At 32.2% G+C, this 27,594-nt stretch overlaps 7 protein-coding genes across 12 annotated transcripts; 2 read left to right on the forward strand and 5 right to left on the reverse strand.

The window, feature by feature from the left end:
* Positions 1-60: 60 nt before the first annotated feature.
* On the forward strand, positions 61-3,459 carry Nnp-1 (Ribosomal RNA processing protein 1 homolog Nnp-1). The gene is made up of 7 exons (XM_012369369.2): positions 61-496; positions 726-949; positions 1,035-1,205; positions 1,309-1,491; positions 1,585-1,856; positions 1,963-2,593; positions 2,669-3,459. The coding sequence occupies exons 1-7, from the start codon at positions 271-273 to the stop codon at positions 2,909-2,911; spliced, it is 1,950 nt and encodes a 649-aa protein (XP_012224792.2). The 5' UTR covers positions 61-270; the 3' UTR covers positions 2,912-3,459.
* LOC105673608 (lysocardiolipin acyltransferase 1-like) lies at positions 3,456-7,824 on the reverse strand. 2 transcript variants are annotated; one of them, XM_012369371.2, is made up of 5 exons: positions 7,427-7,824; positions 6,555-6,743; positions 6,207-6,414; positions 5,334-5,849; positions 3,456-5,262 (listed from the first exon to the last, which is right to left on the reverse strand). In XM_012369371.2, exons 2-5 carry the CDS (start codon positions 6,720-6,722, stop codon positions 5,096-5,098), a joined length of 1,059 nt encoding a protein of 352 aa, XP_012224794.1. In that variant the 5' UTR covers positions 6,723-6,743; positions 7,427-7,824; the 3' UTR covers positions 3,456-5,095. The 2 variants fall into 2 exon arrangements, with proteins under 2 accessions (XP_012224794.1, XP_012224793.1); XM_012369370.2 differs by having other exon boundaries at positions 5,334-5,900; positions 7,427-7,816.
* A 171-nt stretch (positions 7,825-7,995) lies between these two features.
* On the reverse strand, positions 7,996-12,164 carry LOC105673622 (regulator of microtubule dynamics protein 1-like). 2 transcript variants are annotated; one of them, XM_067359727.1, is made up of 6 exons: positions 11,275-12,164; positions 10,940-11,167; positions 10,481-10,663; positions 10,006-10,223; positions 9,217-9,455; positions 7,996-8,694 (listed from the first exon to the last, which is right to left on the reverse strand). In XM_067359727.1, the coding sequence occupies exons 2-6, from the start codon at positions 11,125-11,127 to the stop codon at positions 8,428-8,430; spliced, it is 1,095 nt and encodes a 364-aa protein (XP_067215828.1). In that variant the 5' UTR covers positions 11,128-11,167; positions 11,275-12,164; the 3' UTR covers positions 7,996-8,427. The 2 variants fall into 2 exon arrangements, with proteins under 2 accessions (XP_067215828.1, XP_012224815.1); XM_012369392.2 differs by having other exon boundaries at positions 11,271-12,164.
* Positions 12,165-12,302: 138 nt separating this feature from the next.
* On the reverse strand, positions 12,303-14,292 carry Vps2 (vacuolar protein sorting 2). 3 transcript variants are annotated; one of them, XM_012369394.2, is made up of 5 exons: positions 14,134-14,292; positions 13,479-13,651; positions 13,230-13,405; positions 12,942-13,076; positions 12,303-12,785 (listed from the first exon to the last, which is right to left on the reverse strand). In XM_012369394.2, exons 2-5 carry the CDS (start codon positions 13,644-13,646, stop codon positions 12,581-12,583), a joined length of 684 nt encoding a protein of 227 aa, XP_012224817.1. In that variant the 5' UTR covers positions 13,647-13,651; positions 14,134-14,292; the 3' UTR covers positions 12,303-12,580. The 3 variants fall into 3 exon arrangements, with proteins under 3 accessions (XP_012224817.1, XP_012224819.1, XP_012224818.1); XM_012369396.2 differs by lacking the exon at positions 14,134-14,292 and adding an exon at positions 14,094-14,114; XM_012369395.2 differs by lacking the exon at positions 14,134-14,292 and adding an exon at positions 13,777-13,930.
* A 307-nt stretch (positions 14,293-14,599) lies between these two features.
* Tbcc (Tubulin-binding cofactor C) lies at positions 14,600-15,847 on the reverse strand. The gene has a single exon (XM_067359730.1). It carries the CDS (start codon positions 15,845-15,847, stop codon positions 14,819-14,821), a length of 1,029 nt encoding a protein of 342 aa, XP_067215831.1. The 3' UTR covers positions 14,600-14,818.
* Positions 15,848-15,945: 98 nt separating this feature from the next.
* On the reverse strand, positions 15,946-17,160 carry LOC105673634 (Tubulin-binding cofactor C). The gene is made up of 3 exons (XM_012369409.2): positions 16,919-17,160; positions 16,291-16,529; positions 15,946-16,003 (listed from the first exon to the last, which is right to left on the reverse strand). Exons 1-2 carry the CDS (start codon positions 17,046-17,048, stop codon positions 16,396-16,398), a joined length of 264 nt encoding a protein of 87 aa, XP_012224832.2. The 5' UTR covers positions 17,049-17,160; the 3' UTR covers positions 15,946-16,003; positions 16,291-16,395.
* Positions 17,161-18,697: 1,537 nt separating this feature from the next.
* On the forward strand, positions 18,698-27,197 carry LOC105673613 (maltase A2-like). Of its 2 annotated transcripts, none has more exons than XM_012369381.2 (8): positions 18,698-19,040; positions 20,478-20,581; positions 21,003-21,210; positions 22,291-22,430; positions 23,557-23,750; positions 24,023-25,031; positions 25,477-25,742; positions 25,907-27,197. In XM_012369381.2, exons 2-8 carry the CDS (start codon positions 20,480-20,482, stop codon positions 26,130-26,132), a joined length of 2,145 nt encoding a protein of 714 aa, XP_012224804.2. In that variant the 5' UTR covers positions 18,698-19,040; positions 20,478-20,479; the 3' UTR covers positions 26,133-27,197. The 2 variants fall into 2 exon arrangements, with proteins under 2 accessions (XP_012224804.2, XP_012224805.2); XM_012369382.2 differs by having other exon boundaries at positions 23,569-23,750.
* Positions 27,198-27,594: the final 397 nt, after the last annotated feature.

The raw sequence follows: 27,594 nt of genomic DNA on the forward strand, positions 1-27,594 counted from the left end.
ATAATCATCCTAATTGTAATAAAGCATGTCATTGCTGATGTATACGCTACTGAGATCCGCTCACGCATGCGTACTATGCATGTGTACTCATGTGAGGAATGTGTGATGGATCTGTTCTTCCGTCGATTTTACTGCTGCTGTTTTCACTTGATATTTGATTAATTTAGTGCATAAAAGGACTTTAAATATTACAATATTATAAGAAAAGATTATTTGTTTAGTGACGTGGAATTATTTGCTCAATTTGTGTAATTTTTGTATTTCGGAAAAATGGCAAATAGGAGACCACGTCGCACACGTGCGCTGATAAATGAGAGAAAGGTTCACAATCAGCCAAAGACTAACGATAAAATTCAACCTGTAAAGCAAAAAGCTTTAGTTCTCGCGCAAGAAATTAAAATTACACGATTGTTAGCTAATAATGATAAGAAAGTTCGAGATAAAGTATTAAAAAGATTGAAGAAATGGTTAGTAGTACGATCTCAGAGTTCATTTGGTAAGTTAATTTGCAGTATGTTATTTTATACATTATATAATTAACATAAAATCAGTTTTACTTGTTGAACAATGAGCAATGGTTAAAACCTAAATGTTACAGGATCGTTATTTTGACAACTGTGTTAAGATCCAGGATCATTAAAAAGAATTCTGTTCAAATTAATGTTTGGTGTTTATATTATGAGACTCAAATCGACCTCAAAAGCTAACAATTTCATATTTTACAGAATTCACAAAAAAAGATTTTTTTACTTTGTGGAAGGGCTTATTTTATTGCATGTGGATGTCCGACAAAATGTTAATCCAAGAAGAGTTGGCTGAATCACTCAGTAAATTAGTACATTGCTTCAATGTAAAAAATACTGTTGTACTTTATACCAGCTGTGCATTGAAAACACTTGCTAAAGAATGGTTTGGCATTGATCAATATAGATTAGATAAATTTTCCATGGTAATTTTTCTCACTTTTTTTTAATAATACTTGGTAATCCTTTAAAGTAGTTGTGAATAATCTTTCTGCTTCTGTCTTTTTACAGTTAGTTAGAAGAATACTTCGACAAACATTTGTAGTTTGCAAAGATCAATTATGGGACATTGAATGGGTAACAGAAATTTCACAGGTATTTGAGGAACTGCTTTTAAGTCCACAAACTGGCTTGGGTTTCAGCCTGCATTTAACGGAGATATATTTAGAAGAGCTTGCAAAGGTATATAAAAAATTGGAGTAATAAAATATTTTTGTATTAAACTGTTCTATTTAAGTTTGTTTAAGTTGCATAAAAGATTTTTGTTCAAATGATTGTTATATAGGTTAGTGGTGGAAATATACCGACAGATGTAGTTCATCAGTTTATTAAACCGTTTGTTGTATATCTAACAACAACAAAGGATGACCGACAAATGAAACACGTTAATCGCCATATCTTCAGGTACTTGATATTTCAATCCGATATAGGATTAGATTATATGGAGAAATTTGAAGCTTGGAAAGATGTAAGTATATATCTTAATATGCAATTATATCATAATATATTTAATATAATAGTTCTCTTCAATATATATTTATAAACATATGTTTGTAAACAGGCTGGTTTTCCTTGTACACATGTGGATAATATGCAAAAAGTAGAGACATCTGACGTGGAAGAAAATTCTGATAACGAAAATGAACAGCTTGAAAACGAGGTGCAAAGTGAAGTGATTGAAAAACCTTTAGATCCAAGAGCTGGTAGAGTCAATGTGGAACTGCCGCAGATACCTTTCGATGCTGCAAATATTGTTGAATTACTTAAACAATATCGTTTTCACCAGCAATCGTCATCAAAATCACGGAGACAAATTTTGAGGCTTCTTGTAGAGTATGTATTGTGTGTTGTATATATCTGCTAAATTATGACAGCTACAGCTATTCTAAATTGTATTTTCCTTCTAAGCAACAAATTTTTATTCATATTACATTTTTAGATTTCAAGAATTAGCAAAGGGAAAGATGCCTCTTGGAATAAAGAGAGTGAGAAAACCACAAGTTCAAAAGGGAGAAATGAGTACAAAGCAGGCTGCATTACGTCTTATTGAATTTGAGAAGAATCTGAAAGGTAATGAATCTTCCATTGATAATCCAAAATGTGAAAACAACGAAAATCTGAATTCTGACGTGGATATGGATACTGCTGACTCAGAAAGTGATACAGCTCTGACTACAAAGCCCAATTTGGACAACGCAGAAGTAAATACAGCGTTTTCTAAAAAACGGAAGAACGAATTAATTGTTGATAAATCTGACGATATACTTGAACCTGCAAAGAAGAAGAAGAAGAAACTGAAAACAAAACCTTGTAACACGGATGAAAAAGTTGAATTGAAAGATGCGCATGATACTGATATGGCACATAATAATTTAAAACGTAAGAAAGCAAAAAAAGTACAATTTCCAAATGTGCAATCATCTGAAAATGTACAGTGTACTTCACCATCACCAATTTTTAAAAAAGGTCGGCCAAAAAAAATTGATAAGTCTGTGAACAATACTTTATCAAAAAATAATGTTTCACAAAACATAGTACTAAACGATACCACTGTAACGTCATTGAAAAAGGTAAAGTTTTAATTTTGAAATTATTTATAATTGATATTTTCATAAATTATACATATAATTATCATGTTATTGCAGAAATTACCAAATAAGGTTAAAAAACAGACTAATTTGAACAATTCAACAGAGAAGAAAAAAGTGGTATTCGGACTTTCCCGAAATTCTGCACAACACAAGTCAGAATATCTTCAACAAGTTCGTAAAAGCCCAGCTATTCCTTTTGATGCAAATAAGAAACCGTTAGCTGGTGTGTTAAAAGCAAGCCCTATAGCAAGTCCATTGAATCCATTTTACAAAATAAAACACAGTAAAAAGACATAAATAATTAATTTTAAATTTTAGACTACATTATCAAACATTTTGGACAAATTATTTTAGCTTTTTCCTCATATGCGATTATTGATTGTATTGTCATCAATTTCTTTTTTTTTCGATAAAATTGTCTGTATTATATCCTCAAAGACATAATAAAATGAATAAACAATTATATATAAAATATATTACTGACAAAAAATATCAAGGTAAATTTATAAAAAAATATTAAAAACTTTTTTTAATAGTGCATCTTTACATAACAAACGAATAAGCTGTATAAATATATACTACTACACTCTGTTAATGCATTTAATTTTTTTATATGCTGGGCTTATTAAAAATTGCATTTGTTTTACTTAAAAATTTTGTGGCAAAAAAAATCATATTTCGTATTTTAGGATATAAAAATCAATCACACTTTTTGTCACATAATGCAAGATGTAGAAAATTTGAATTTTGCATTGTATAGTTGAGAATATTTTATAGAAATATAATAGGAATTTGCGTATCAGAGAAATCATGTACATAATAGAAATAAAACTACAAACAATTGACTCGAAATTGTACACATTTATTTTAGATCTATTACTATATTGGGTTGAGTGACACAAAATAGCACAAGTATATACATTCTAGGAACAATTGCGTAATGAAATTAATTGTTGCTAATGCATTTTTTCTTGTAATCCTGTTTCTGTTTTCATCGTAATTTTCATTGTGCAAGAATTTTGATAGAGTATACAAATATACACGTGTGACTATTTAGAGTACATACTTCACATATATTCTAACACATTTTGTCACGACTTATCCCTAAATGCACCATATGCAATACATTACAGTCTTAAAGATTGTACACAACGCGGAGTGTGCTTTTACATAGAATATTTCACGCATTTACGGTGCTGATAACACATACATACACATGTAACAATTTTTAAGACTATTCGCACATTTACATCATTACACAACAGTTTAATTAACGTCTATTTGCACAAGAAAAAGTCTTAATGCAGGATTCATTAATGACTAATTTGAAGCATTTGCCGATTTATAAGACGTACACAGATAACACAGATTGTTACAATTCTATTTTCTATTAGAGGTATATAAAAACAATTTGATTAAGTACGTTCCAGGTACTAATTATAGATTGAAGAAAATACGAGCTTATATTTCCAACATATTTCTACATATACACCATGATGGCCTACAACTGTACAGAACGAACTTTTATAAAACCCTAACTGCTTATATCACTTTGGCACATGAATTCACTTTTAGTTATGCTCGAAATGTAGTTAATCTACATTGTTTTCATCGAGAAAACCGAATATTCTCTAATATATATCCACTATACAAATTTCTCTAATTTTATGAGACATTTATACAGGTTTCATATTATAAAATATCTGCAATTTCCACATTCTGCATTTATACTTCAAGAATCATAATGATTTTATACCAAACGAAAAAAAAACGTATGTACCTACTATATAAAATTTCTATTCTCAATGATCAAAAGGGAATGGCGTACAATTGAAAAATGGAAAGTTAATTATATATGTATATATTACTTGGTTATTATAAAGTTTACGAAAATTGCAGTCAAAAATATTTTAAATCAGTATGTTTATAAGAATATTTTATTTGTTTGTACCAACATTGATCAGAAACTTGTCGCAGTAAAAACTAGTTCTTTGAAAATTGTTTTGATAAGAAAGTTTCTGAGAAATTTATATTTAATATATACTTTTTTATAAATATAGACGTTTCATGAAATATGATTTTATTTTGACACAAAATACCAATCACTTTGTGATCAGAGACGTGATCTTTACACATCTTAAGGAGAATATATCATAAATATGTGATTATTTGTAGCATAAATTGAATACCGAAGGAGAGAAACAGACTTTTATCATTATGGAAAGTTAGAACTTTGTATTGATGGGAATCTTTTTTATACGCTGTACTACGTGTTCAAAACGTTACGACGTCGAGACATGTTGTAAAAGGATTAAAATGGGTGCAATTGCGTATAACTACATTAAAATGTGATATTGCACAAGAATTCTTGGAATTATATGCACTCTTCTAGCTTTACGATTTTATATACAGTGTTATCACAGAGCTACCAAGATTCTCTAGAGAGAAAGAGAACTAAAGAGAATCAAAACATCCTTCCGATTAACTACGTTTTGCCCGAAAGGTAAAACTTTTCCAGCGCCAATACCATCCCATCTCGATCTGACTGAAACCGGTACTGAAAATCGACAGTCCAATGAAAAACACCGCGTGAATCAGAGTCCACAGTTGGAATATCGGAGAAACGATGAGTAGAAGCGCCGCCAGTCCTGCGAGGAGAATTCGTCTTTTCATTATCGTTTTCGATTGGCTAATCAAAAGATTATTGGTCGAAACCTACCTGTCAATATGCTCCAGAACCCAAACGCAGCTCGCAACGGTAGCATCTTCGGCGTCGGCCAGATTTCGGCGGAGAACGCCTTCCGTTCGTAGAACTGCTTCAGTATGCCCTCCTTGTCGGACCATCTGTTTTCCAGCCACCTCCTCAGGGTCGAATCGTGCATCGGTATGTCCGCGGACGATATTCGCTTTATATGGAAGTGCACCTCGCCCGGGAATTTCCCCTTGATCAGATCGAGCTCGGACTGCGGTATGTAGTCCGGATATCCTATCGTCAGATCGTACACGGCGTCGAGATAGCTCGCGTGCTGCAGGTGTTGGACGAGATAAGTGAAGCCCGTCGTTTTCGGATGCAGAGTGTAGTCGTATCGCTGTAGACTTTGCTGCACGGCGTACTTGTCTGACCTTTCCTTGCTGCTCTTTGTCAAATCGGTGCCCTCGGGAAATATCAGCAACTGCGAGCGGCTGTCCAACGTGATCAGGTAATCAAGGGTGCGCGATAACCGGCCTTGATCCTCTTCCCAGCGTCGCGTTATATAAAGGAAACCATTCATTTGCATTATCCATCCTGTTATAGGTGCATGTAAAGTGTGAGAAATATATATATTGTATAAAACCGTTGGGATTACTTTGAAACTTCATACGTGCCAGCAATTGTGAAAGTGGGCTAAGTCGGAAATCTTGAAAAATTGAATTTATCACATACTTCGTGTTACATCAATTTGCATTACAACAATGTTGATGTTTTTACATAACAAAAAAATATTTTTAATACACACACCACGCAAAAGTTGAAATATCTCAAAATAAAAAATTTAGCCCACCTTCATAATCACCGGCACATATGTTATATATAGAAATTATAGAATGTTACCTGGACCAGGAATATGCCGTATGGGATCTTTCAAAACAAATTTCAATTTATGACAGGCTACGTTAGGCATACACGCTTGATACATCGCTGCCCATAAGAAGTTCCAGTCCACTCTTGTCCTGTGATTCATCACGAGCACGGCCGATTCATGAGGAGATATATGATCGCCAGACACATAGATCTTTACACCAAACACGTCCAACAGGGCCTAAAATGTACAATAAATACTTATATATGCTATACTTTATTTAAATCAACTCAAGATATCACATAAACAAGAATAATAGACACTGTCACAAAAAATACATGGAATTTGTAAATTATTGAATAGATTCGTGGTACACTTACGGTAGAATAAAGTTCCCAGCACGAGAATAAAAGTTCTCCGCATTTTCGAAATCTCGGTGGACTGAATAGCAACAATGGCAAAAGTGGACAGGCGATAAATAAAAAGCCTGCTACTATACTACCATACCACAGTGCACAGTACAATGTACCACGTAAAAATCCGCCCATTACAGTCTGGAAGCAGAGACCCTGAAAATAAAACGTACAAGTGCAAAAATTTTCAACAATCATGACAAATAACATCGCGATAAAATTTTTATTTGTGCCTAGAATGTTGATGCGATTCTTAATAACGACTTTATTTGTCTAAATTTTTAGACAAATAATTTTAATGTAGTAATCAATTTTTAATCAAAATAGTTCGAATCAATATTTTGTTGCGCACAAAATCTTTCTTAACAGTCCGCAAATATTTCATAACAGACCTTTATTATTACAATTTTTCCAAAACAACTAAATTCTAATTTAAAGGAAAGTTTCTAAATGTTAACCGATATAAAAGACACGACGCAAATTTTGAATGCATGTGATTCGGAGACCAAATACGAATTATCACACGTTACGATGTCGTGAAAAAATAAAGCACGTTTATGATACGAGATTTTTATTTGATATATCACAATTATACTAAATGTTTGTATGTATTTTCTGTAAATTTTAACAAAAATGTTGCTATCGTCATAAGTTGTTGCGCCGCTATTGTGTAATGTTATATTTATGTGACAACTTGTAACAATATTGTCGTTAAAAAGTTATAGAACAGACATGCTCTGCGGTGTGCAGAAAATTCAGGCTCAAATATCGGATGAATTTTACGCTTGAAGAATAAACGGCAAAAAAAAAAAACAAAACAATGTATTTTTGTAACTCACCTTCACATGTGCACTGTGCAATTGAAGCACCTTTTATGAACATTGGATCTCGACTGTTTCCTTGTGAAACACCGTTTCTTCACTGGCTTCCTCCTGGTTTTGTTACAAGGGCTTCTCTCTGCCACCCCTTTCATCCCTCACTCTCCACCCAGTTTCCACCACTGTGTTGGAGGATGCTGTGTTGGACCATTATTGATCTGTTGAGCACGGATGGAGCTGCACGATCTCAACAAAGATTGGAGAGTTCTGCAACTGACAATCAATTGTTCTTCAACATAATGTCATATCACTAGACTTTTAGCATGCAAAAGTATTTAATATTTGATTTTATACTTCTTCATCTTGCATTAAATATTGTACTCCTATAATATTTTATTACAGTTTACACGGTAGAAAATAAAGCATAATTTTTTAATATAAGTTTTTTTACTAGAATTTTGAAGTAAAATATTACATTATATTTGAGTAAAATACTTACAATTGTTGTATAGAAGAGAAAGAGAGAGAAAAAAAGAAATAATCATTGATATTTTTAAATTCAAAATGAGTGAACTTACAAATATTTGGTGTGTTGTTATAATACATTATTTTTATTAAGAAATAGACGATAAAAAGATAAAGTTATAATTATAATAGTAAATTTACAGTTCATATAAGATATATAATAAAACTTGACAGGCCTATTATTTATACAATAAAATAATAGTTTTAATGCATTTTTCTAGCCGTTCGTCAAACATGTTTCCCCTAAAACACTTTGTATGCTTTTTCGTTTCCAATGAAGCATACACTAGTTTTATTTTTACACAGTTTTATATAAAAATCAATAAAATTGTTATCTATATTTCCACCTCCATAATTAAAATTGCTCGTATATTTACCTTTCCCGTTTAACTATAAAATTCATGTTTAACTATAAATTGCTTACGTATATCACGTGATTAATATATTAATGTTTGTAACGTATGGAATGAATATATTCAGATCTATTAATGCTGCTGCTACTGACGATATTTCGAATATTTAGTAAGGAGTTCACGAGCATTATTTTGTGTTTTTTCATCATCTTTGCTTGTGACTGGCGAATCACAAGTTTTTTCTAGCCAGTTGCAAGCCTGTTCATACTCGCTCAGTGCTATATAACATTTACTGAGAAACAGTCGATTTTCTAAGTTCACATCAACTGAATATTTTTCCACTTTTTGGAAACTATCGATTGCGTCTTCGTACGAGGCACTTGGTGGCTCCGAGAATAATGTTGCAGCAACCTACAAAAAAAAAAATAAATTACTACCTTGATTTTTTTTAGCGGAAATATCGAGAAGTTATTATTTTTACAATTTTCCAATTTTTAACATTACATGCTTTGTAATTAAGATTAAAATTAAAATTCTATCAAACCTTGTTTCACTTATTAACTGCAGAATATAATTTCATCTATTTATTTGTTTGAAGCTTAGTTCTTAAAAAGTGTTATTTTCAATCTTTTATAACTTAAAAATTATCTATCGAGAATCATAGTAATCTATTTCAGTAATAAATAGAAGATATGTTTTTAAAACACTTTTTCCAAATTTTACTAGTACATTCTACTAATTATCCTAATAAAAAAGAGCTGCAAATACATAGCTTAAAAGTTACAGACATTGTAAATCGCAAATATATAGATATTTCTTTGAAAAAGAATTTAATTCAAAATTAATAAAAATATTTATGATTCAAAGATAATGAAAAATTCATTTTTATATATATTCAATATTATCCATTGAAAATACCATTAAAACATATACCTTTCTCTCTATCCAACTTAAGTTAGCCACCTCGTATTTGAATCTACCGAGTAGATAATGTAAGTCAGAGTCATGCGGACTTATCTCCAAGGCTTCCAATACAAGTTCCTTGAAGCGGTAACCGTTTTTTATTTTCTCTGTTACTGGCAAAAAATCGCCATATACACCTACAAGTATAGCGCACCATTTGTGCAAATCTGCGTTTGATACAGTAAGAAGTTTCTCGCAGGCTTTAATTCCTGAAAAAATAGTTATTGCGAATAAATATTCTGTTCGTGAGTGTAATCAGATATAAAGTAAAAAAGGAGACAGTTTCAGCTACAGTCTAATGATTGACTATATTATGATTGACTTTCTAACACTATAATTATTATTAAATTATTAGAGTGACATATGGTTCTGTCACAATAAAAACATACTAACAGAAAAAAGATCATAAAAAACCACAGCACAGACGTCAAACTGCAAAAAATTTTATTATCAAAAAAATTCATGTATTTTTTTGATAATAAACTTTTTGCACTCTGATATCTGTGCTGTGGTTTTTTATGATCTTTTTTCTGTTAGTATGTTTTTATTGTGACAGAACCATATGTCACTCTAATAATTTAATAATAATGATGGGTTCTGATAGGATCTTTTGTCTGTTAATATTTTATTAAAAGTTAGCTAAAATGCATTTTATGGTTTCAAAAAGTCAATCATGGCATGTGGCAGTGGATGATAAATATACTAGTTGAAATTGTTCCTTTCTGTCCTATCCAGTTGTATGTGAATTCTATTACGTACCTGCATCGAGAGCAGCTTTTTGTACATCTGGATCAGTGGTACAATATTCTGAATATTTGTAACAACTTCTGGCATATCTCCAAATTACATCTACATTATCCGGATAAGTGTCTGCGAGATTTCGTAGTTCAAAGTAATCATCTTTTTCGTATCCATCTTGTTGATAATGTAAATCGAAGATGGCAAGGTCTAATCCAAGGCAGGTGGCTTCAATTGTCCTGCATCACTAAGCATATAATCTCTTCCTTTTAAGTCTCAAGTTAAAATTCTTATATAACAAAGAAAACGAACACTAGGTGTCTTACATGGAAACAAAAAAACTTTTTTTAACCTATAGGTGCACAAGAAGCTTGGAGGTAAAATAACTTTTGATCCAAAATCAGTTTGAAAATATGCTCAATACAATACTCTTCATAATATAAGAGCAAATTTAGAACTGTAATAATTAATGAATGAACAGCAACAGTAAACTGACCTGTTTTCAATATCGCTAATGCCATTTTCACTATCTGAGCAATCAAAGAATTCATCCTCGCCGATATCTGTACCAGCTGTTGAATAGACATCTGTATCATCTGTTACAGCTAATGTATTATCATTGTCATTTTTACGATTAAGCTGCTTCTTCTTCTTCCTCCTCTGTTGATTTTGCTGCACTCTAAAACAAGATAAATCAAGAATCACATATTAACTTGTCTCAGTCAAAAATAGAATATTTCTAAAGTATTTGATCAAATTTTATTAGCGTATTCTACCCTTATAAAAATTCATATATAGATCTACAAACACACTTTCAGAATTATAGACATCCAAGTTGTATGATAGAAAAGTTCTGATATTTAATTAATCAAATTAATAATTGATCAGAGTTTGATGAAATAATTAAAAATTATTCTGCATACTTTAAAATATCAAAGTATTTATCTATATATACCTCAGTCTTTCTAATTCTTCTTGCAGCTCAGCTAGACGGCGATCCACTTCATCAAGATGAGCATTTTTCATAGAATGTTGTCGTTTCTCTAAGACTTTCTGATAAATAAAAATACTAGCTGCACTTATAACGCCAATAGTTGCCCCAATAGCAGCAGCAATTAAGTGAGTCTGCAATTGTTGACTCATCTTTGAACGAGCAAACCTCTAATTGAAAAGCCGACGTTTGCTGGAGAAACGAGAAATATGAAATCATAAAATCTTATATCTGACAGGCCGAATCGTTCTAGATTACTAGAACGTTATGCACTCTAACATCGAAATGTACATACGCACTCGTATCCACAAACTGTAACCCCGGACGGCACGAATTTGCCGCGTTTATCATGTGACGTCACAATTCGCAGGAGTAGTGTATCATTCCAAATTTTGTTGCTATCGGCGTGCTCAAAACTGCGTTGAGATCCTGATCGCTCGATCTTTCTTCCGTGATTTTCACCAAGTTACCTAATCGCCGAATAACCTTAGTACTATATCGAAAGATCACTTCGATGCCACGTGTTAGTTCTACTTCACGGGAGCGCAGTGGTGCGGTGATAGTAGTGTGCGTGCGTGCGTGCGTCGTGCGTGTTGCACTAAAGGGCAATCTAGGGCAATCGTGACAAACTGTCACGGGCGATGTATATTCTTATTTTCTTTTCATTCAGCACGGTTTCACCCTCCTCATCCGTCGCTTCGATTCTTAATCAAACTCTTGATACGCTTATTTGCTTATAACTGGTTCTCTCTCGACATTTCTTTGTTTTTTTTTGTTTCGAATATCAAGTTTAAGCAAATTTAACACGCGATAACGGACGCACGACCCCCCGAAAGCAATGTCGCCGGTATCAAAAATTGTTGCAAGTCATTTCTGATTTTTCAAGAAAAGACTGCGCCGATAAGTTACCGTTGCGATAGTTGAATGTTTATTGGCGTTTTTCTGGCATATTAACTGAACGATTAGAATAAATTAAAATACGAAGCATATAAAAATTTTTTACCTATGCACGCCGGTTGAATAACAACACGAGTGCAGAGAGAACTTTAGAAGGAACTATAAAGTGCACGTCACAGTTACAATTCCGGTTAGCGTAAAATATTTATTTATAGCAAACAATCAGAGAACAACTTTCTTTATAAATATTTCTTGTGTTTACTTGAATTATAAACAATCGTATAAAAAATATAATAATAAATATATTTATAACAAGATTGATCTTTTATTGAAAAAATAGTGCCTATAAAAGATTAGTAATGTTATATAGATGTAATTAGTTTTGTTAATGCAAAAAAAAATTGAAGGAGCACAACTTCAAAGAAGCGTGTTACTGTTATCATATATTTTATTATGTTCTTTATATATCTGTTAGAAGCTTAGGCATTCACAGGGAAAGTAGTTATAAAATTGAAATGCTTTATAAAACACGATTCAATATTTGCGAGAAAAATTATATGCAGACATGTTTTTACGTTTACACACATTAAGTATATTAAGCATTTAAGCACTCGATATGAGTGAATTCTTTTAAGCTATTTTCAGTATAAAGCCGATTCTTTTTACACTTTTTATACAATATCTAACTAGAATATTTTAAATATTGATTCATTCGCGTCGCAAATTCTCAAGCCTAGCTTGTAGATCTGCGTCAGCATCAGCGAGATTGCCTCCTTCTTCACCACCAGCTGCAGCAGCAACTGGCTGCTTCGAACCGGCTACACTTAACGATCCGGATGCTTGTGGTAATCCAGAGAGTTGATCTGTCAATTGTAGACCCAATTCGTCCAATACCTGAGCGACGACGGCATCACTGCAAAAATAAAATATTAATAGATATAATTCTTCAGCAATTTTATTTAAAAATATAATTTTTATTCTATAATAAATAGAGCAATACAATTTTAATTCTTTATTATATGCTAGTTTACAAAGCATATGTATAAGTATGTATAAAACTGCTTGATACCTTTCTTCTTCATCCCCTTCATCTTCCATCGCATCATCTATTGCATCATTCATAATTTCCTCTTTCATATCCATTATCTCTGATTGCTTTTCAAATTCTTGCAATATTTTCTGTATTTGTGGTAAGTTTAATTGTCTGTAAAAGTGAGATAAAAGTAAGTAATACTGATCAAATTATTATTCTGATGCTAAATGAATTAATGGATTATATTTTGTTGCTTCTAACTAACACAAATAACTTGTATTAATAAATTATTTAATGAAAATTGCTAAATCATATTATACTTACTTGTTCATATTTTGCATAGCCTTTGTCACTCCTTTCATGGCTTGTGCCATCGTGTTCTGAGAACGTAGAGTCTGTATTTTTAAGGACACTGCTTGAATGTTTGCTTTCATCAACATAAACTTCTTGATGTAGCGCCTTGTTCTAACTAGATCTTTAGCCATAATTTTTACAGCATCCTGTAATAATTACAATAGTAAAAACAATTTAGAATTACAATATTATAATAACATACAACAAAAGTTAGGTTACCATTTGTCCATCCTTTGCAAGCTTTTTTATATCAGCTATAATTTTCTTTTCCTGTTGCTCCATTCTTACTTTCTCTCTATCTAAGTCCCGCATCGCTTTGTTCAATGCTCTTTGATTTTTTCTGAGCATTTCCTCAGGGGTGATACGCTTACCGAATAACCACTCCATGGTTTCTGAAACATCATAATTATTCAATTAATCCATAAGAAAAAGATGTAAATATAAAACTGTTAAATAAAATAAATACAAAAATAAATGGAAGCATAAATGTATATAGAAAATGTCTCAAAAAATACACCTTATTTTACATCAAAATTGCAACCAACACTTGCAACTTCCAGTTGCAAATGTATCGCTAGATTTATATCATTCTCGTCATATTCGATCGATTCATGCTACTTATATATACAAGTTTCTACAGAATTTTCAGTATTTGATACTATGCTATATGTATTCTATGAATCACGCATTTGAAAGACTTAATTGAAAATGTTTAAAGCTACGTTTGTGACGAATTTTTACGCTCAATCCGCTTCGATTCTGTTTTAACGCAAAAGGTGCTGTACTTATTACTAATATCCTTAATTCATATTATTTGCAAGAATGTGAGCGTACAAATGTCAAAATGATGGAATTATAAAACCTGCAATTTTACCAGCTATTTTGTCAGAATGTGTATCACGTCCTAATTATCAAGCAATTTTCTCAGATATTAGATAGCGTCAAGAATGACATCACGAGCGGTGTTAGCGCTCTTTTGACAGATCGTGTACAGTAACAATGGCCATGGATTAAAAAATAATTAGATCACTCGTATGCGTACAGAGCAGTACGTCATATTGTTGACACAATTGACAACCAATCACGTTTTAGTTTTAGTTCGAAGCGGTCAACAACATGGCGGAGCCAATCAGATTCTTTAATTTAGGGACCTATCCAGCGCCGCCTGTCGCGTAAAAATCTATGACGGAACCATAATAACAAAGATACATAAAGTAATGTTTTTCGTATTAAATAAAAACTTAGAATACTATATATTTTAAGAAAATTTTTTATGAAAAATATAAAAAAATGAAAGAAATATTTGATAAAGCAATATATATGCATGTTACAAAACACAATTGTATATATTGCATAAAGAGTAAATTTATTAGACGTTGTAAGTATATAAAACACATAACATTTGCATCTTGTGAAAAAGCACAGTATATATGTGAATTTATTTACGTAAATAAATCGACACTTGGACGTTCCAAAAGAGAAGAATTAGATTTCTTAAAAACGTTTTGGCTACAGCTGTTAGAGTCAATTGCTTTCTTCATTTTTTTACAAGAATTTATTTAATCCCATGTTTTCACTCGAAGCTCCGGGTCTAGAACAGACCAATTTGGCGAATGTTTCTCACTGGATAGCCAATTGAAGTCATCGATACAGTTCCAATTGTTAACCTTTGGATCGAGGCCAGCTAGATTAAAATGACTTGTCTGATCTTCATAAGACCAGTTGTAAGGTGCTACACGTATTTTTGTACAATCTTCTATAATCGCTCTACTTGTGACATGCAAATAAATGGTACAGTCTGTCGATGAGTGTAATCGCAATTGTTGACATGCAAAAGCGAATACACATTCATTGCAGTCGTGTGCGAAAACAGAGGATGTCACCGGTCCGACCAAAATGGTGCACTGTTTCAGATTCACCATATGTAATGTGCTGGGTGTACCATATATTCGCACAGTACAGTGAACTAGGTCGGAGAGTAATATATCATTCTTATTTACATTCTCGGCATCCAATACCAGTTGCTCGCTCACTTTACCCAGCAGCATGCAAGCACTGTCTCCGTATTTGCTTGATAATTTATTGTTTTGCTTGGTTGAGCCATTTACGATGCCTTCAGATATCTTGAGATCCTTCAAGCCGTCCGTGATGTCGTGTCCCTTGTCAGAGGGCTTCTTCACAATTCTACGATTCTTGAATCCAAACTTTTTCTTAGGCAAAAGCTTCACCTCTAGCTCGGAAGCTTGATTTTCTAATAATTGCAAATTCTCCTGTGCGCGTCTTATGTCGTAGACTTTCAGAAACATTTTAGATTGCGATAAATAGTTCTTAAGCAACTGGATTTCTTTGTTGGATTTCTCAAAAATTCCCGACAGAGCGGAAGTTGGTGTGTTAGGAGCGTCATCCAGCATATCCTTGATTTTCTTGCAAGAAGAATAAAATGTTTCTTTAAAGTAACTACTTTGCTCAGATTCTACAGCAAGCGATTGTCGTTCTTCTCTTCGCCTCTCAATGATATTCTTTCGCTCGCGATCTCGCTTTGTAATACGATCTGGCAAACTTCCTTCTATAAGTTCCGTAGAATCCATGTTAATGTATAAATGCTATTTTTCAACAACGTTTGCGCTGTTTCGAGTCCTGGATTCCTGGGAACTAATATTTGGCCTTATGTTCATAAATCCTTCAGTTTTCTCTTTATATCGCTTAAAAAGATCCTGCTTCTGTGCTGAATAAGGTGGAAGATTCTGAAATAAAATCATTGTAAATAAAAAATCGAAATACCTTTTTTAATTAAGTATAAATTTTTTGAATAAAGAAAAAATACACGATGTATGTAACAAAAATATACAAATGTATGCAACTTTTAAAAAAAGGTGGAGAAATACTTTCACAATACTACATATTTAAAGACATTTTCGAACTATTCATCTAAAAATGCATTACATAATCGATGAAAAACTTTATGAAGACACAAAAAGTATACATACATAATTATACGATTGTAAGAATTATAATTATAATCTATAATTACCTTCACAATTTCTGAGTTATCAGGTGTAGCAATAACAAGCAAACCATATCCTAAACCTCCACCAAGAACTAACGATGCTATTAATTTCACGATCGCCATGAAGATTTAATTCTCATTGCGTTGTGTCCAGGTTGTGTAATCAAATGTTCTCAATTGATTGTTATCAGATAGTTTTTCTCCAATACTGTAATAGCTCTCTAGTAAGCTTGGAAAATGTTGATGCACATAATATCTGAAATCTGATGCAGAATTTAAAGAAATTAAAGTACTACTCCAATCATGCTAATCAAGCCAAGTGATTTTGAAGCAAAGAAAAATTTTCCTTGCAGCACCATTCACATGTTTTATTGCTGCATCGATGCAATTTCATGCAAAAAAAATTAAAATAATTCGATATATTCGTGATACAAATCGAAGCAAGAGCCTTATTCTTATTTGTCGTACTTGCCATTTTTCCTTTTACATCACAGCTTTTAAATACCGAAAATTTAACATGAACCAGTTAAAAAAAAACTGAAGATTAAAATTACTCGAAAATACATAAAAAGCAATATAATATATTTGAAAACATATATCGCGAGACAGAGTAACCTAGAAATTATCCTGCACAGCAATGCGAACAATTCACCTTGCGAGGTATTCATGCGATGCCAGATTCCATAAGATCCAAGTAAAAATACACCCTCCAATATAAGGATTGCTTTGGCACTGCTCTTAAGTTTTTGCAGGAGGTTGAATTTCGGACGTTTTGTGAGCATACTAGGGAGAAACGGGAAGATTTCCTAAAATGGAAATCATTAATAAGTGCGAGAAACGGAACTCGTAACGAAACGTCGCGCAATATCGCGACTGAATGCGCTTGGAAGGAAAGAACTACAAAGAGCGCTCTCGTCGATAATATAGAGTAGCGCTATACTCGTTGTCGATATAATTGAAATCTTTACGAGACTTTAGATGAACGAAATAGAACAAAATTTATAAATGTAGCAATATTCATATCGAGAAAATTGACGAATGTGCCTACAGAAATAATAATTATTCTCAGGCTTTGTTAAATTTAAAAAAAGTTATTAAACATATGTAAAGCCAGCACCAGACTACGCAACTTGCAGCAATTCGCATGAGATTTAATAAATTACTAGAAATGCTGTGTGTTGTATGGTGAATTTTTAGTAGTTTACTAGATCGCATGCTTTAATATTAAATTCTTCAATTAAAAATATATTATCATGGCATCAAAGGTTTACAAAAACTTATAATATTTAATGAAGTAAATACTATCAATTTTGTAGTAAAAAAAAATAAAAAGAAAAAGTTTCCTCGTATGTAAGCCCTGTTTGGTTCAACGCAATCCTTCTCTTTCTCTCTGAAAGAAAGACAGAAATCTCATGCATTTTCACACACATTGCTTTACTTTGACCAACACTCTTGCACCCATCACGAAAGATCAGCCGAAGCTTCCTTTCTTATTTCGTGAAGATGGTGAAGGCTGATAGTAGTTCAAGCTACGGCACTTTCTGCCACGGGTCCAGGGACTTTCCTCAGAGCAGAATGAAAAAGTCACCAGGGACTCAGATAGTGGCTCCGTGGTGTTAGCCGAAGAAACTTCATTTCTATCTCTTGAATAAAGGTATATAAAGCAAAGTATAAACTGAAGAGTGCTACCGAGAAACATAAAAATCACGTATTATTTATAAAATAATGATATATTACATTGAATTTCATCAACATAATAATTCTTTTCATAAAACTAAAGCTATTTTTATAATAGTAAAGTAATTTATGCCATTAAATAAAAAAATATATCTTAATTTTATATTAATTAACATTGAAATTTAACGTTAAAATTTAATATAATTTATATAGCAATAGAAAATGAAGTTTTTAGAAAGTATTTTTGTTATTCGTATAATACGCTGTATAGATACGGCAATTAGTTTATTTTAACAAGATGATTGTTACTATAAAATTTTAATTATTATAGACAAATATACTCAGTATAATCAATCAATTCAATTTAATTAATTACTCCATTTAAAAAGAATTATTAAATCTAGTTCTGTTCATTTGAAGAATAAAATTACTTTCGTGTTTCTTAACTAAAAAAGTATTTATAGAAATTACTCTTCTGTATATTAATTTATAAAAAAATATTTGTATGCAATTAAGCTCAGTAATAATATTTATAATATATTATTAATCAATCTATTCTAAGCTCTAATTCAGATTCTAAGATGACACATGTATTTTTGTGTTAGAATTTTCGATTTTAATTAAATTCTTCAAAGAAATATTATTGAAATTAATATTATTATACGATCGTTGTAAAACACCTTATATTTCGCACCTCTGGTCACCTCACACCACAAATGACACGTGACACACCGCACGCGCGTTCTGCGCCTCCTAGAGCGCAGAATCGACGGAGGGTCGCGAATGTTGGCTGGACGGACGGACGGATAGATGGCCGGTTGATCGGAGGGGAATGAAACGCTATTGCATCGCTAAATATAATACTGCGAGGCACGCGTTTCTAGTACTGTGAGTATTGTGTTATACGCGGCACGGGGACGGCATGACGGCGATCATCGTTTAAGACCATTCGACGTGTATATCATCGTCTTCATCGCCTTTGACGGTAATCGCACGGATACCGCGAACACCGCGTATCTCTAAAAGCGGCCGGTGGAAAACGGGGTGGTGAAGGGGGGTTTTCCCAGGCAGAAGTGTCAGCAAATAAGGATCCGCAAGTGAGTCTTCTAGGGTTCTTGTTTTTTTTTTTACAAAAGTCTCTTCATCGGGAATTTATCGATTATCATCGTCGCGAATTTTAGCAGAGAATGTTTTAATTTGACTAACAATGAAGGTTAAAAATGTTACATTTTGCGAAGCTAATTGATCTTGATAAAAATCTTTGTTATATATAAATTTTAATTAAAATTATATATTTAGATTTTTAATATAATTATCTCTTTAATTAAAATTAATGATTATTGAAGAATAGAGAAACTTAAGAAACAATTTTAATCCTTTTATTTAAGTGTAATTTTATTAATCAATAAATATAAGACAATGTCTTAAAAATATTAAGAGACTAAAATACAAATCAAAATTTTAATTTAATGAAAATTACAATTAGTTATTATTACAATTTGAAATGTAACTTATATTCTGATGTTACATATCAGAAAATTATTTTTTATTGGCTTATCTAAGATGTCTCAGTGTCACTTTTAACATTTTCTTTTTCCTATTTTTCTTACGTTGCGTGTTTTGTTAATAGAGATTATTGTTAATACAGTTACGACATCGCTGCAAAATTTCTTGGATTACAAAAAAATCTATTCAAGAGATTTAAAAAATATTGTTGCGCTCAGAATATAACAGCGAACCATTCCAAAGCAAAATGATGCAAATTTTTCGATTGTTTGTTATTGACTCGATGTCATTTGCTCACGTGCCTGTTTTCAATGTCAATCTCATGGTTGTAGGTGTACGTGTCGTTCATATCGTCTACGTTTTGTTGAATAAACTAATTTGAATAAAAGAGGGTAAAAATGTTAAGTGGTTGAATATACTAATTGTAAGAGTATTTTACAAATATGTTTAAGCGGTAAACGGATCACAAATAAGAAACATCATTAAAATTTATTAATTAATCAAAAATATCCTGCTGTTATTTAAAAATTAATACTGATCAATAATCAAAATCGTTAAATAAATTGTTTTATAATGATTTTATAGAATAGAAAAAAGTCGAAGAATTGGAGAAATACAAAAATAAATTAAAAATTAAAAAATATGAGATTTTTTATTATAATTGGATATCTTTTTTTTATTGTTTTGATTTTTAGCGGCATATGGAATGTTATCCTAGCATACTGCGTGCGGTATTCGCGAATCAATAACAGAAGCAATTATCATTGCGTCATATGAGTGCAATATTTACAGTGTTAAAAAGTATCCCTATATTGTACTATAAAATTTAACCGCTTTATAATGCCAAATTTATTCTATATAGAAAGTAAACGTATTTTATACAACTATACATAAATATTTTATATCTTTTTTGTAAAGAGAGACTATTAATTTTAAAGTGTTTGTCATCCTAATGCGTTTTATTGGTAAAAAATTACGTGGAAAAATATTGAATATAATTATAAGTTTCATGTTTGTATATTTAACAGAAATGAGTATCCAGAAGCCTGAAGATCTTTTATCGGTGGTTATATCAACTGATCTTCCATCATCTCCGAATTCCCGACAGCTATTTATAAATCAGGATCAACAGGTGTGTTCATTACTATAATTCAATCTTCATGTCTTTAAAGTAGCACGTTTCCTTTCATTTACAGATTTTTAAATGAGTAAAGTAAAAAGAAATACCTCAATTGGAAAAGTTTCAATATTAATCCAATACTGGCGTCTGAGAAATTGTGCAGCATAGAATATGCATTATTTACTGAAATATTATATTGTAAAAATTGGAGAAAAACAAACAAAATTTATTAATAGTAATAAATAATTAATTAATTATTTAATTTAGACGATATTTAAATAATATAAAAAAAAATGCAATGACGCATTAATACTTCACAATCAGAGAATTTGCGAGAATTGCGAGAATTGCGTATTAGGGAGAAACAAATGACATTTTTCTGTTCTGCAAAATCCGTTCTGGGAATCTTATTTAATGCACATGTATTTAATAGGACGAAGAAGCTTCTGATTGCCCTTTATTAACACCAAGTCCACCACCTATCCAAACAGACAAAACTCTACAGTCAGCGCCGATATTTAATACTCTGGAAGGAGCCTCACTGGAAACGATACCTACGCCGACGCTTGAAAATATTAATACGGAAGACGGACTTAACTTCATGAATATAGTGAATAGTTCGAGCAAGCCTTTGAACGATGGTATGTTTACCAACTATGTTAATGAATATTAAAATTTTTTTAAATCTGCATACATATTTCAAATTCTTTTCTTTTTTTTATCGTTAATTTATGTATTCAATTTTTTAAATTATCTGCTCGTATTTATTTAGCATGTTCAATGAAGAAATTTTCATCTAAATAAATTTAGAGAATTGTGTAATTTATTACATTGTAATTACACAACGAAATAAGCTTTATTTATTTCATTTATTGTTTTGAAAGCTACATCTTAGATGATGATATATTTACATCAATATACAAGTTTATTGTTTTTTAATGAAATTTGGTATCGAATATATATAAAAGAATAAAAATATCAAAGTACCAATAGTTTTTATGTCGCAGTTTATCGAGTATGAATTCCGATCAATGAAGTTTTTTCTTTTCTACTACATTCATTAACTTACGACAATACTCTTGAGTCAAGAAACTTATATAATCGCTGCTACGAATGCCAACGTTCGTTAAACGCCAACTTTGTTAAAGCGCTTTGATAGGATCCAGTTTCAATTTAAGTGACGCAGACTGTCATTTAATCTTTTTGTATTCAGCGCGCGATATTAAACTTGTTCGTCGTTCAAGAGAACGAAATATCAAAAGAACGAATTCCATTTCATTGTGTGTGAAATATTTTACACAGATTTTTGTTTAAGAATTATTCTTTTCAAGCAAATTACTCTAAAATTTATTACAGTTTAACAATTTTTAAGATGTATATATTATATTAGAAAAACTTGAGAATAAAAAGAGAAACTGATCATTTTCTAGATAATTCTTTAAATAATTAGTGGTTGAAAATACAGTGATAGAGCTCTGCAAAATAATATTAAACTGAGCGATTTAGTAGATGCCTTCTTATCTCTTGTTTAATCGCTCGTTTGTGTCACAAATTAGACAACTGCAATGTAAAACAAAAGATTAAAAAAAAGACAGAAACATGTTGAATACCTAATTACATTTTTTAGATAAATAAAGAACTTTGCTTAAGACATTAATATTGATATGTTCTATAAAGATTTGCTTTTTTGCGCTTTACAAATGGCATATCGAATGTTTCAGAGCCGAGTTCACGTGATCCCATGTTGGAATCTACTAGCAGCAGCGGTAGCAGCAGCGACACAAATGAACCCGTTTGCGCTCAATTATTAACACAGTTAAATACTGCCTATCAACATCTTGCACCGGATGCTCAAGCTTTAGTAAGTATAATGAATCGGGTCTTATACTTTCTCAGATTTTTTATAAATGAAATATGATTGGCATAAGGAGAACCATTTAGTCAAGAATTTATGCAGATTGGATAAGAGGACGATTGCGTTGATTTTACATAAGAAACGATGGCGATAATAGGAAAATGCTGTCTGAGAATCAGATTGTTATCTAATGTCACAATTCCTTTGAATTCTTAAAATCGAAAAGAAATGTTATTAATTTTTTTATTTTAAACTTAATTTCCTGAAAAATTAGATATAAACAAATTTTACTCTGATTGAAATTGATGTTTTTTTTATATGGAATCACTTTTTGGCTGTAATGACAAATTATTTTGCTCTAATTATACGCATATGTGCCTATTGTGCTTATCATATTTGAATGTTTATCATTGTAAAACTCACGAATTTTGTCTCTACGCAAAAAAGTAAAAAAAACATTGATGCTCTTTCATATTTACATGTATTTACATTTGCCTCACACGGGTGGGAAACACTTTGTGTTTAATACATCACGCGTGAACGATGTCGCGTTGTGATTGCACTCGCACAACTATAATACTGTTATACTCGCAACGTGTTTCTTTACATTCAGCTCTTTATCTCGAGCATTAACTTTGTCATTTCAGTTCGCACAGAATCTCAGTGCGAATAAGATACAACTAGGGTGACCATATAGAATTAGGATAACAATTCATAGAAACAATTTATTGCAGACTTAATTAGAAAAATTTTCATTGAAGTTAGGAATGTAAAGAGTGATATATGTATTTAATTTTTTATAATTATAAATACAACATTAGGGCTAATTTAAAGAAACTCAGAAGGGTGCTCTTTACAAAAGAGAACGTGCATCCCGGTGAATCGGTGCGTCTGGTCACCCTAGGATTGACACTTTGTCATTGCGTCGTCGCACGCTTAAAACAGGTGCAGGTATGTTTGACGAATGCCTGCTCCTTTATTCGATTGCCTCCACTGCCTCGCATCGTGATTGGAATGAATCCGAGAGATGTGTAAGAGAATTCCGGATCTTCCTGGTGATCTTCATCGATGTATACTAATCGCTTGCTGCTTTCTAACAACGTTCATACATACTCACGCCGTAACTGTTTAGTTTTACAACCAGGAGAACGGTGGCAAGCCACCGCTCGTTGGGATTCAGTTAGTGGTGCCGAAACCGCCCAAAGATTATCGTTTTATGAAATGGAACTGGCCATTGATACGAAAAACGTGCTACTGGTCGCTGATGTCGATCTTGACTGGATGCGCCGCCCTCGTTATCGGTGTTATCGCTACGATGCCCAAGAAGTATGTGTTTACGCAATTATATAAATAATAAATAGATGATAAATAAGTTAATTATAATAATATTATGTTGATTCGATAAGTAGTGGTATCTTTATTTTTAAGCATTTTATACATTAATGACATAAGCGACTACTTTTTAATAGACAAATAAATAATTGATCCAATATGTTAGTAAAGAATATACATTTTTATTATTCTATGATTAAAACTGGAGTGGGCTTGGTGAATTTTTCAACCGGAAACCGTTATTTATATCGAACTGTTTGTGCTAGGTGCGACCCATCGGTGGAATGGTGGCAAGGTAGCACCTTTTACGAGATATTTCCAGCGTCTTTTCAAGACTCGATGAAAGGCGCCGACGGGATTGGCGATCTGCGCGGAATAACCATGCGGTTGGACTACTTAAAGGGGCTCGGAGTGCGAGCCATTCGACTAAATTCCATATTTCCCGCCTCGCACTATCCGGAGTATTACTCGAATATCAGTAACATGACGGACGTGAATAGAGAGCTGGGTACGCTGGAGGACTTCTCCGTTCTCGTGCACGAGGTTCACAGGCGAAATATGAGCTTGATACTTGATCTGCCTCTATATCCGTTCGTGAAGAGCGACCAAGCGGCAGCTGTTGCAAAAGTGAACGAGACCGAACAAACGTTCCGGGATAAGCGAGATGCTGCGAACGACGTGATCAATCGCGAAGTACTGCCGCCTGTGCCACCTGCCTCGGTTGAAGCTCTCCGTGATGTTTTATCGTCCGTGCCACCGCCGTTGGAAGAAACGAGGAGATCGACACTTTCGCCTGGTCATTCAAATCGCCAACTGGAACACCCTGTTAGCAAGGCCATAAAGATTTGGCAGCAGAGAGGCGTGGACGGATTCTATCTGAAGGGTTTGGAGCATTACGTTAACGAGAACACGTTTGCGAGCGATCTCAGATACTGGAGGTTCCTCCTGCATCCGAGCAATATTCTGATGTGTCACGTGAATGTCTTGGACGCTGCCACCTCCGTCGTTGCGAAGAACTCCATTCTGTCCAGAATAGATTTAATCGATGTAACTCTTCATCTGGCGAACAGCACCAAGAACATAAAGGCGCAAATTGAGAGCATTACGAAGGGTGTATTTTTCGAAAAAGCCGCTTATCCGTGGATACACTGGTCTGTCGGCGGCGTGGACACAAACAGAGTGACTTCCACCTTAGGCGTCAGGAACGCCAGTGTGACGGCTTCTCTCCTCAACATGATGCTACCCGGGTCACCGAGTATATTCTACGGAGATGAGGTACGTATTATAGCGCAATCGAGATAAAAGAAATCTGGAGAATCTATGTTTATATAATACTTTTTTCTCATTTTGTGTTAAATTTATTTTCAACTATATGCAGATTTACCGGTATTGACAGTGAAGCTTAAATTTCAAGGATGCCAAAGAGCCTGTTAATTACACATTTTTTGTACTGTTTCGTATTTATGAACTCATTAAATATTTATAATTTTCTTTTTTGTCGTTGCTTATCTATTTGTTTTCTTCGATAATAATTTGGGTCCCTAAAATTATAGATCCGCCAGTAATAGTTAAAAATTCTATTGTTTATTCCGTTACATATTTGCTAGACTTAGTGTGTCCTATTCAAATCACTGTGATCAAAGTATTATTAGCAATTTGGTGTTCTAGTTTAGTGAAGAAAAACAGTGCGAAAGAGAAACTGAATTTTTTATTTGTTCAGATAGGCATTGAAGACTGCGAGTGTCAGGATCACAAGGATTTGGCGCATGTGCACAATTTAGTTCCTATGTATTGGGAAAAAAAGGACGGCGATAGCAGTTTCTCGTCTATAGGGATTACAACCTGGTTGCCGGAAGCTGAGAAACCAGTGGAAACCAGTTTGAAGGGCACCGTTTCAGCAATGGCAAAACTAAGGATGGAAACGACACCGATTTACGTTAAGGCGGTACTAAGAGATAATCAAATTTCGGCGAATTGTGATATTAGGTAAAAACTTCTTCTCTGCATGAAATTTCAAGCTCGACATTTCATGTTATTTTTATATTGGATAAACTTTATATTCCTTTATATTTTAGACTTTATGGGTTGTTTTATAGTATAATGTTGGCATAAATACAACTTGATTGAAAATTGCTAATCTTTTTGTTTAGGTATGTAGAAGATGAAATGATCGTGATTGAGCGATGGTATCCACGAAGAAATTCTTATGTGTTTGTAGCCAATTTTGGTAACGAAACGCGCAAAAAGGATTTGTCATTCCTTTATTATGGCGGTCATGTTGTTGTAGGACCAAATTACAGAATAAATCGGGAAGTGTACTTCAAAGAACTTAGTGTACCGCCGGGAGAAGCGTTTATTATAAAATTAGATAAGTGAAAGCCTTGATTATGAAATTAATTTAGTGTTGAATTAAATCTTTATTTTTTACTTTTATCACATGAAACAATCGCTAGTGTCACTTGAACATCATTAAGAATGTGGATATCTTGCAACGAAACATTTGTACAAAATTTTTATAAAATTTTTCTACAAAATTTTAACAATGAAATTTTCTAATTATAAAACAACCAAAAGTAGAGAACTTTTGGTGAATACTTTAGAGATGGAAATGAAGAACAGTATTATTTTTCTTGTATTATCATTTTATTAATTGCAAGAATGGACTTTTAAAGAATTTGAAGTCTGTTTTATTGTTAGTTACCAAGGCATAATATCGAAAATTAAGAAGTAGTAAAGAATTTATCTAATCAAAATTTTATGATATCAGTAATATATATCTATCAGTGAGAAATTTTATTATTATATGTACTATAAAGTAATATTTGTAAATTTAATTATATATGAAAATATTAGACTTTTACAACGAATTGTTACGCATATCATCCACATTATGCTGATAATGCGATTTTGTCTTTGTGATTTTTTAAGATGCAGCTATTGTTGTATTTATTCTGATTCTAGAAATGCCAACAAAAAAATAAGAAATCCTATCTTATATTCTACAGTTTTTTTTATAATAGAATCAAAAATTACTGTGCAATATAATACATTGTGACAAAACTGTTCACTATTGTGACACTGCATGTCTATTTGTAGTATGTTAAAACACTATAAAAATTTTTTATTTATTTAAAGTATTATTTTGAATAGCCATTTTGGTTACTTAAACAATATACTATTATATCATTTAAACGTGTTTATCTTTGACATCGAATCGTACAATACACGTACAATTATACAGTTTTTGGATAATTATATAGAATAGAAAGATTAAATTATATTGGATATATATCTTTATGGACTGTGTGAATGCAAAGAATTTTTGTTAATGAAATTATTTTTATGTATTTACACAGATAAGTAAAAAAACTGTAAACATCTATTATGTAATAAAAATCTATTATGTAATAATATTTTAATCAATATATAAATAACAAGTTATTTTGTTTCAGAAAAGTCATTACATAAAGTTGTTATATAAAAGTTTTATTGAGTCGTTCGAAAGTTTGTAGGGATTTTTAAGGAAAATTTGAGTCGCCTGATTAAAAAAGGAAACAGAAGAAGAGATGGTTTTATCATGTATTATGCCATAGGGAACAAAGGAAAAGATAAGAAGCAGGATTTGATGTAAAAAAACCCTCGGTTATTTTGGATTAAAAGCACATACAATTAAAAAAAAATTAGCAATAAGACATGCTTACACGTGTTTCAAGGAACCTCTTAAAAATCCATACAAGTTTTTCGAACAACCCAATATTTTATTTAAATTTTTAAAAAGTTTTATTTAATGTTTTATAAAAATATGAAATATTTTTTACATTATTATATACTTAAAGAA

This window comes from Linepithema humile, chromosome 7 (assembly GCF_040581485.1).
Source record: "Linepithema humile isolate Giens D197 chromosome 7, Lhum_UNIL_v1.0, whole genome shotgun sequence".
NCBI classification, from domain to species: Eukaryota; Metazoa; Arthropoda; class Insecta; order Hymenoptera; family Formicidae; genus Linepithema; species Linepithema humile.

Coding starts and splice junctions, on each gene's coding strand:
- Nnp-1 (XM_012369369.2), top strand. CDS start 271: ATGGCAAATAGGAGACCACGTCGCACACGTGCGCTGATAAATGAGAGA. Junction 1,492..1,584: donor AATTTGAAGCTTGGAAAGAT/GTAAGTATATAT, acceptor GTTTGTAAACAG/GCTGGTTTTCCTTGTACACA. Junction 2,594..2,668: donor CTGTAACGTCATTGAAAAAG/GTAAAGTTTTAA, acceptor ATGTTATTGCAG/AAATTACCAAATAAGGTTAA.
- LOC105673608 (XM_012369370.2), bottom strand. CDS start 6,722: ATGGGCGGATTTTTACGTGGTACATTGTACTGTGCACTGTGGTATGGT. Junction 6,415..6,554: donor GCTGGGAACTTTATTCTACC/GTAAGTGTACCA, acceptor TGTACATTTTAG/GCCCTGTTGGACGTGTTTGG. Junction 5,263..5,333: donor GTTCTGGAGCATATTGACAG/GTAGGTTTCGAC, acceptor TTCTCCTCGCAG/GACTGGCGGCGCTTCTACTC.
- LOC105673622 (XM_067359727.1), bottom strand. CDS start 11,127: ATGAGTCAACAATTGCAGACTCACTTAATTGCTGCTGCTATTGGGGCA. Junction 10,664..10,939: donor GAAGAATTAGAAAGACTGAG/GTATATATAGAT, acceptor ATCTTGTTTTAG/AGTGCAGCAAAATCAACAGA. Junction 10,224..10,480: donor ATTAGCGATATTGAAAACAG/GTCAGTTTACTG, acceptor TTAGTGATGCAG/GACAATTGAAGCCACCTGCC.
- Vps2 (XM_012369394.2), bottom strand. CDS start 13,646: ATGGAGTGGTTATTCGGTAAGCGTATCACCCCTGAGGAAATGCTCAGA. Junction 13,406..13,478: donor TTGCAAAGGATGGACAAATG/GTAACCTAACTT, acceptor TAATTATTACAG/GATGCTGTAAAAATTATGGC. Junction 12,786..12,941: donor GAAGGGGATGAAGAAGAAAG/GTATCAAGCAGT, acceptor TTATTTTTGCAG/TGATGCCGTCGTCGCTCAGG.
- Tbcc (XM_067359730.1), bottom strand. CDS start 15,847: ATGGATTCTACGGAACTTATAGAAGGAAGTTTGCCAGATCGTATTACA.
- LOC105673634 (XM_012369409.2), bottom strand. CDS start 17,048: ATGCTCACAAAACGTCCGAAATTCAACCTCCTGCAAAAACTTAAGAGC. Junction 16,530..16,918: donor TCGCATGAATACCTCGCAAG/GTGAATTGTTCG, acceptor ATTCTGCATCAG/ATTTCAGATATTATGTGCAT.
- LOC105673613 (XM_012369381.2), top strand. CDS start 20,480: ATGAGTATCCAGAAGCCTGAAGATCTTTTATCGGTGGTTATATCAACT. Junction 20,582..21,002: donor TTATAAATCAGGATCAACAG/GTGTGTTCATTA, acceptor TGTATTTAATAG/GACGAAGAAGCTTCTGATTG. Junction 22,431..23,556: donor CACCGGATGCTCAAGCTTTA/GTAAGTATAATG, acceptor GTAACTGTTTAG/TTTTACAACCAGGAGAACGG.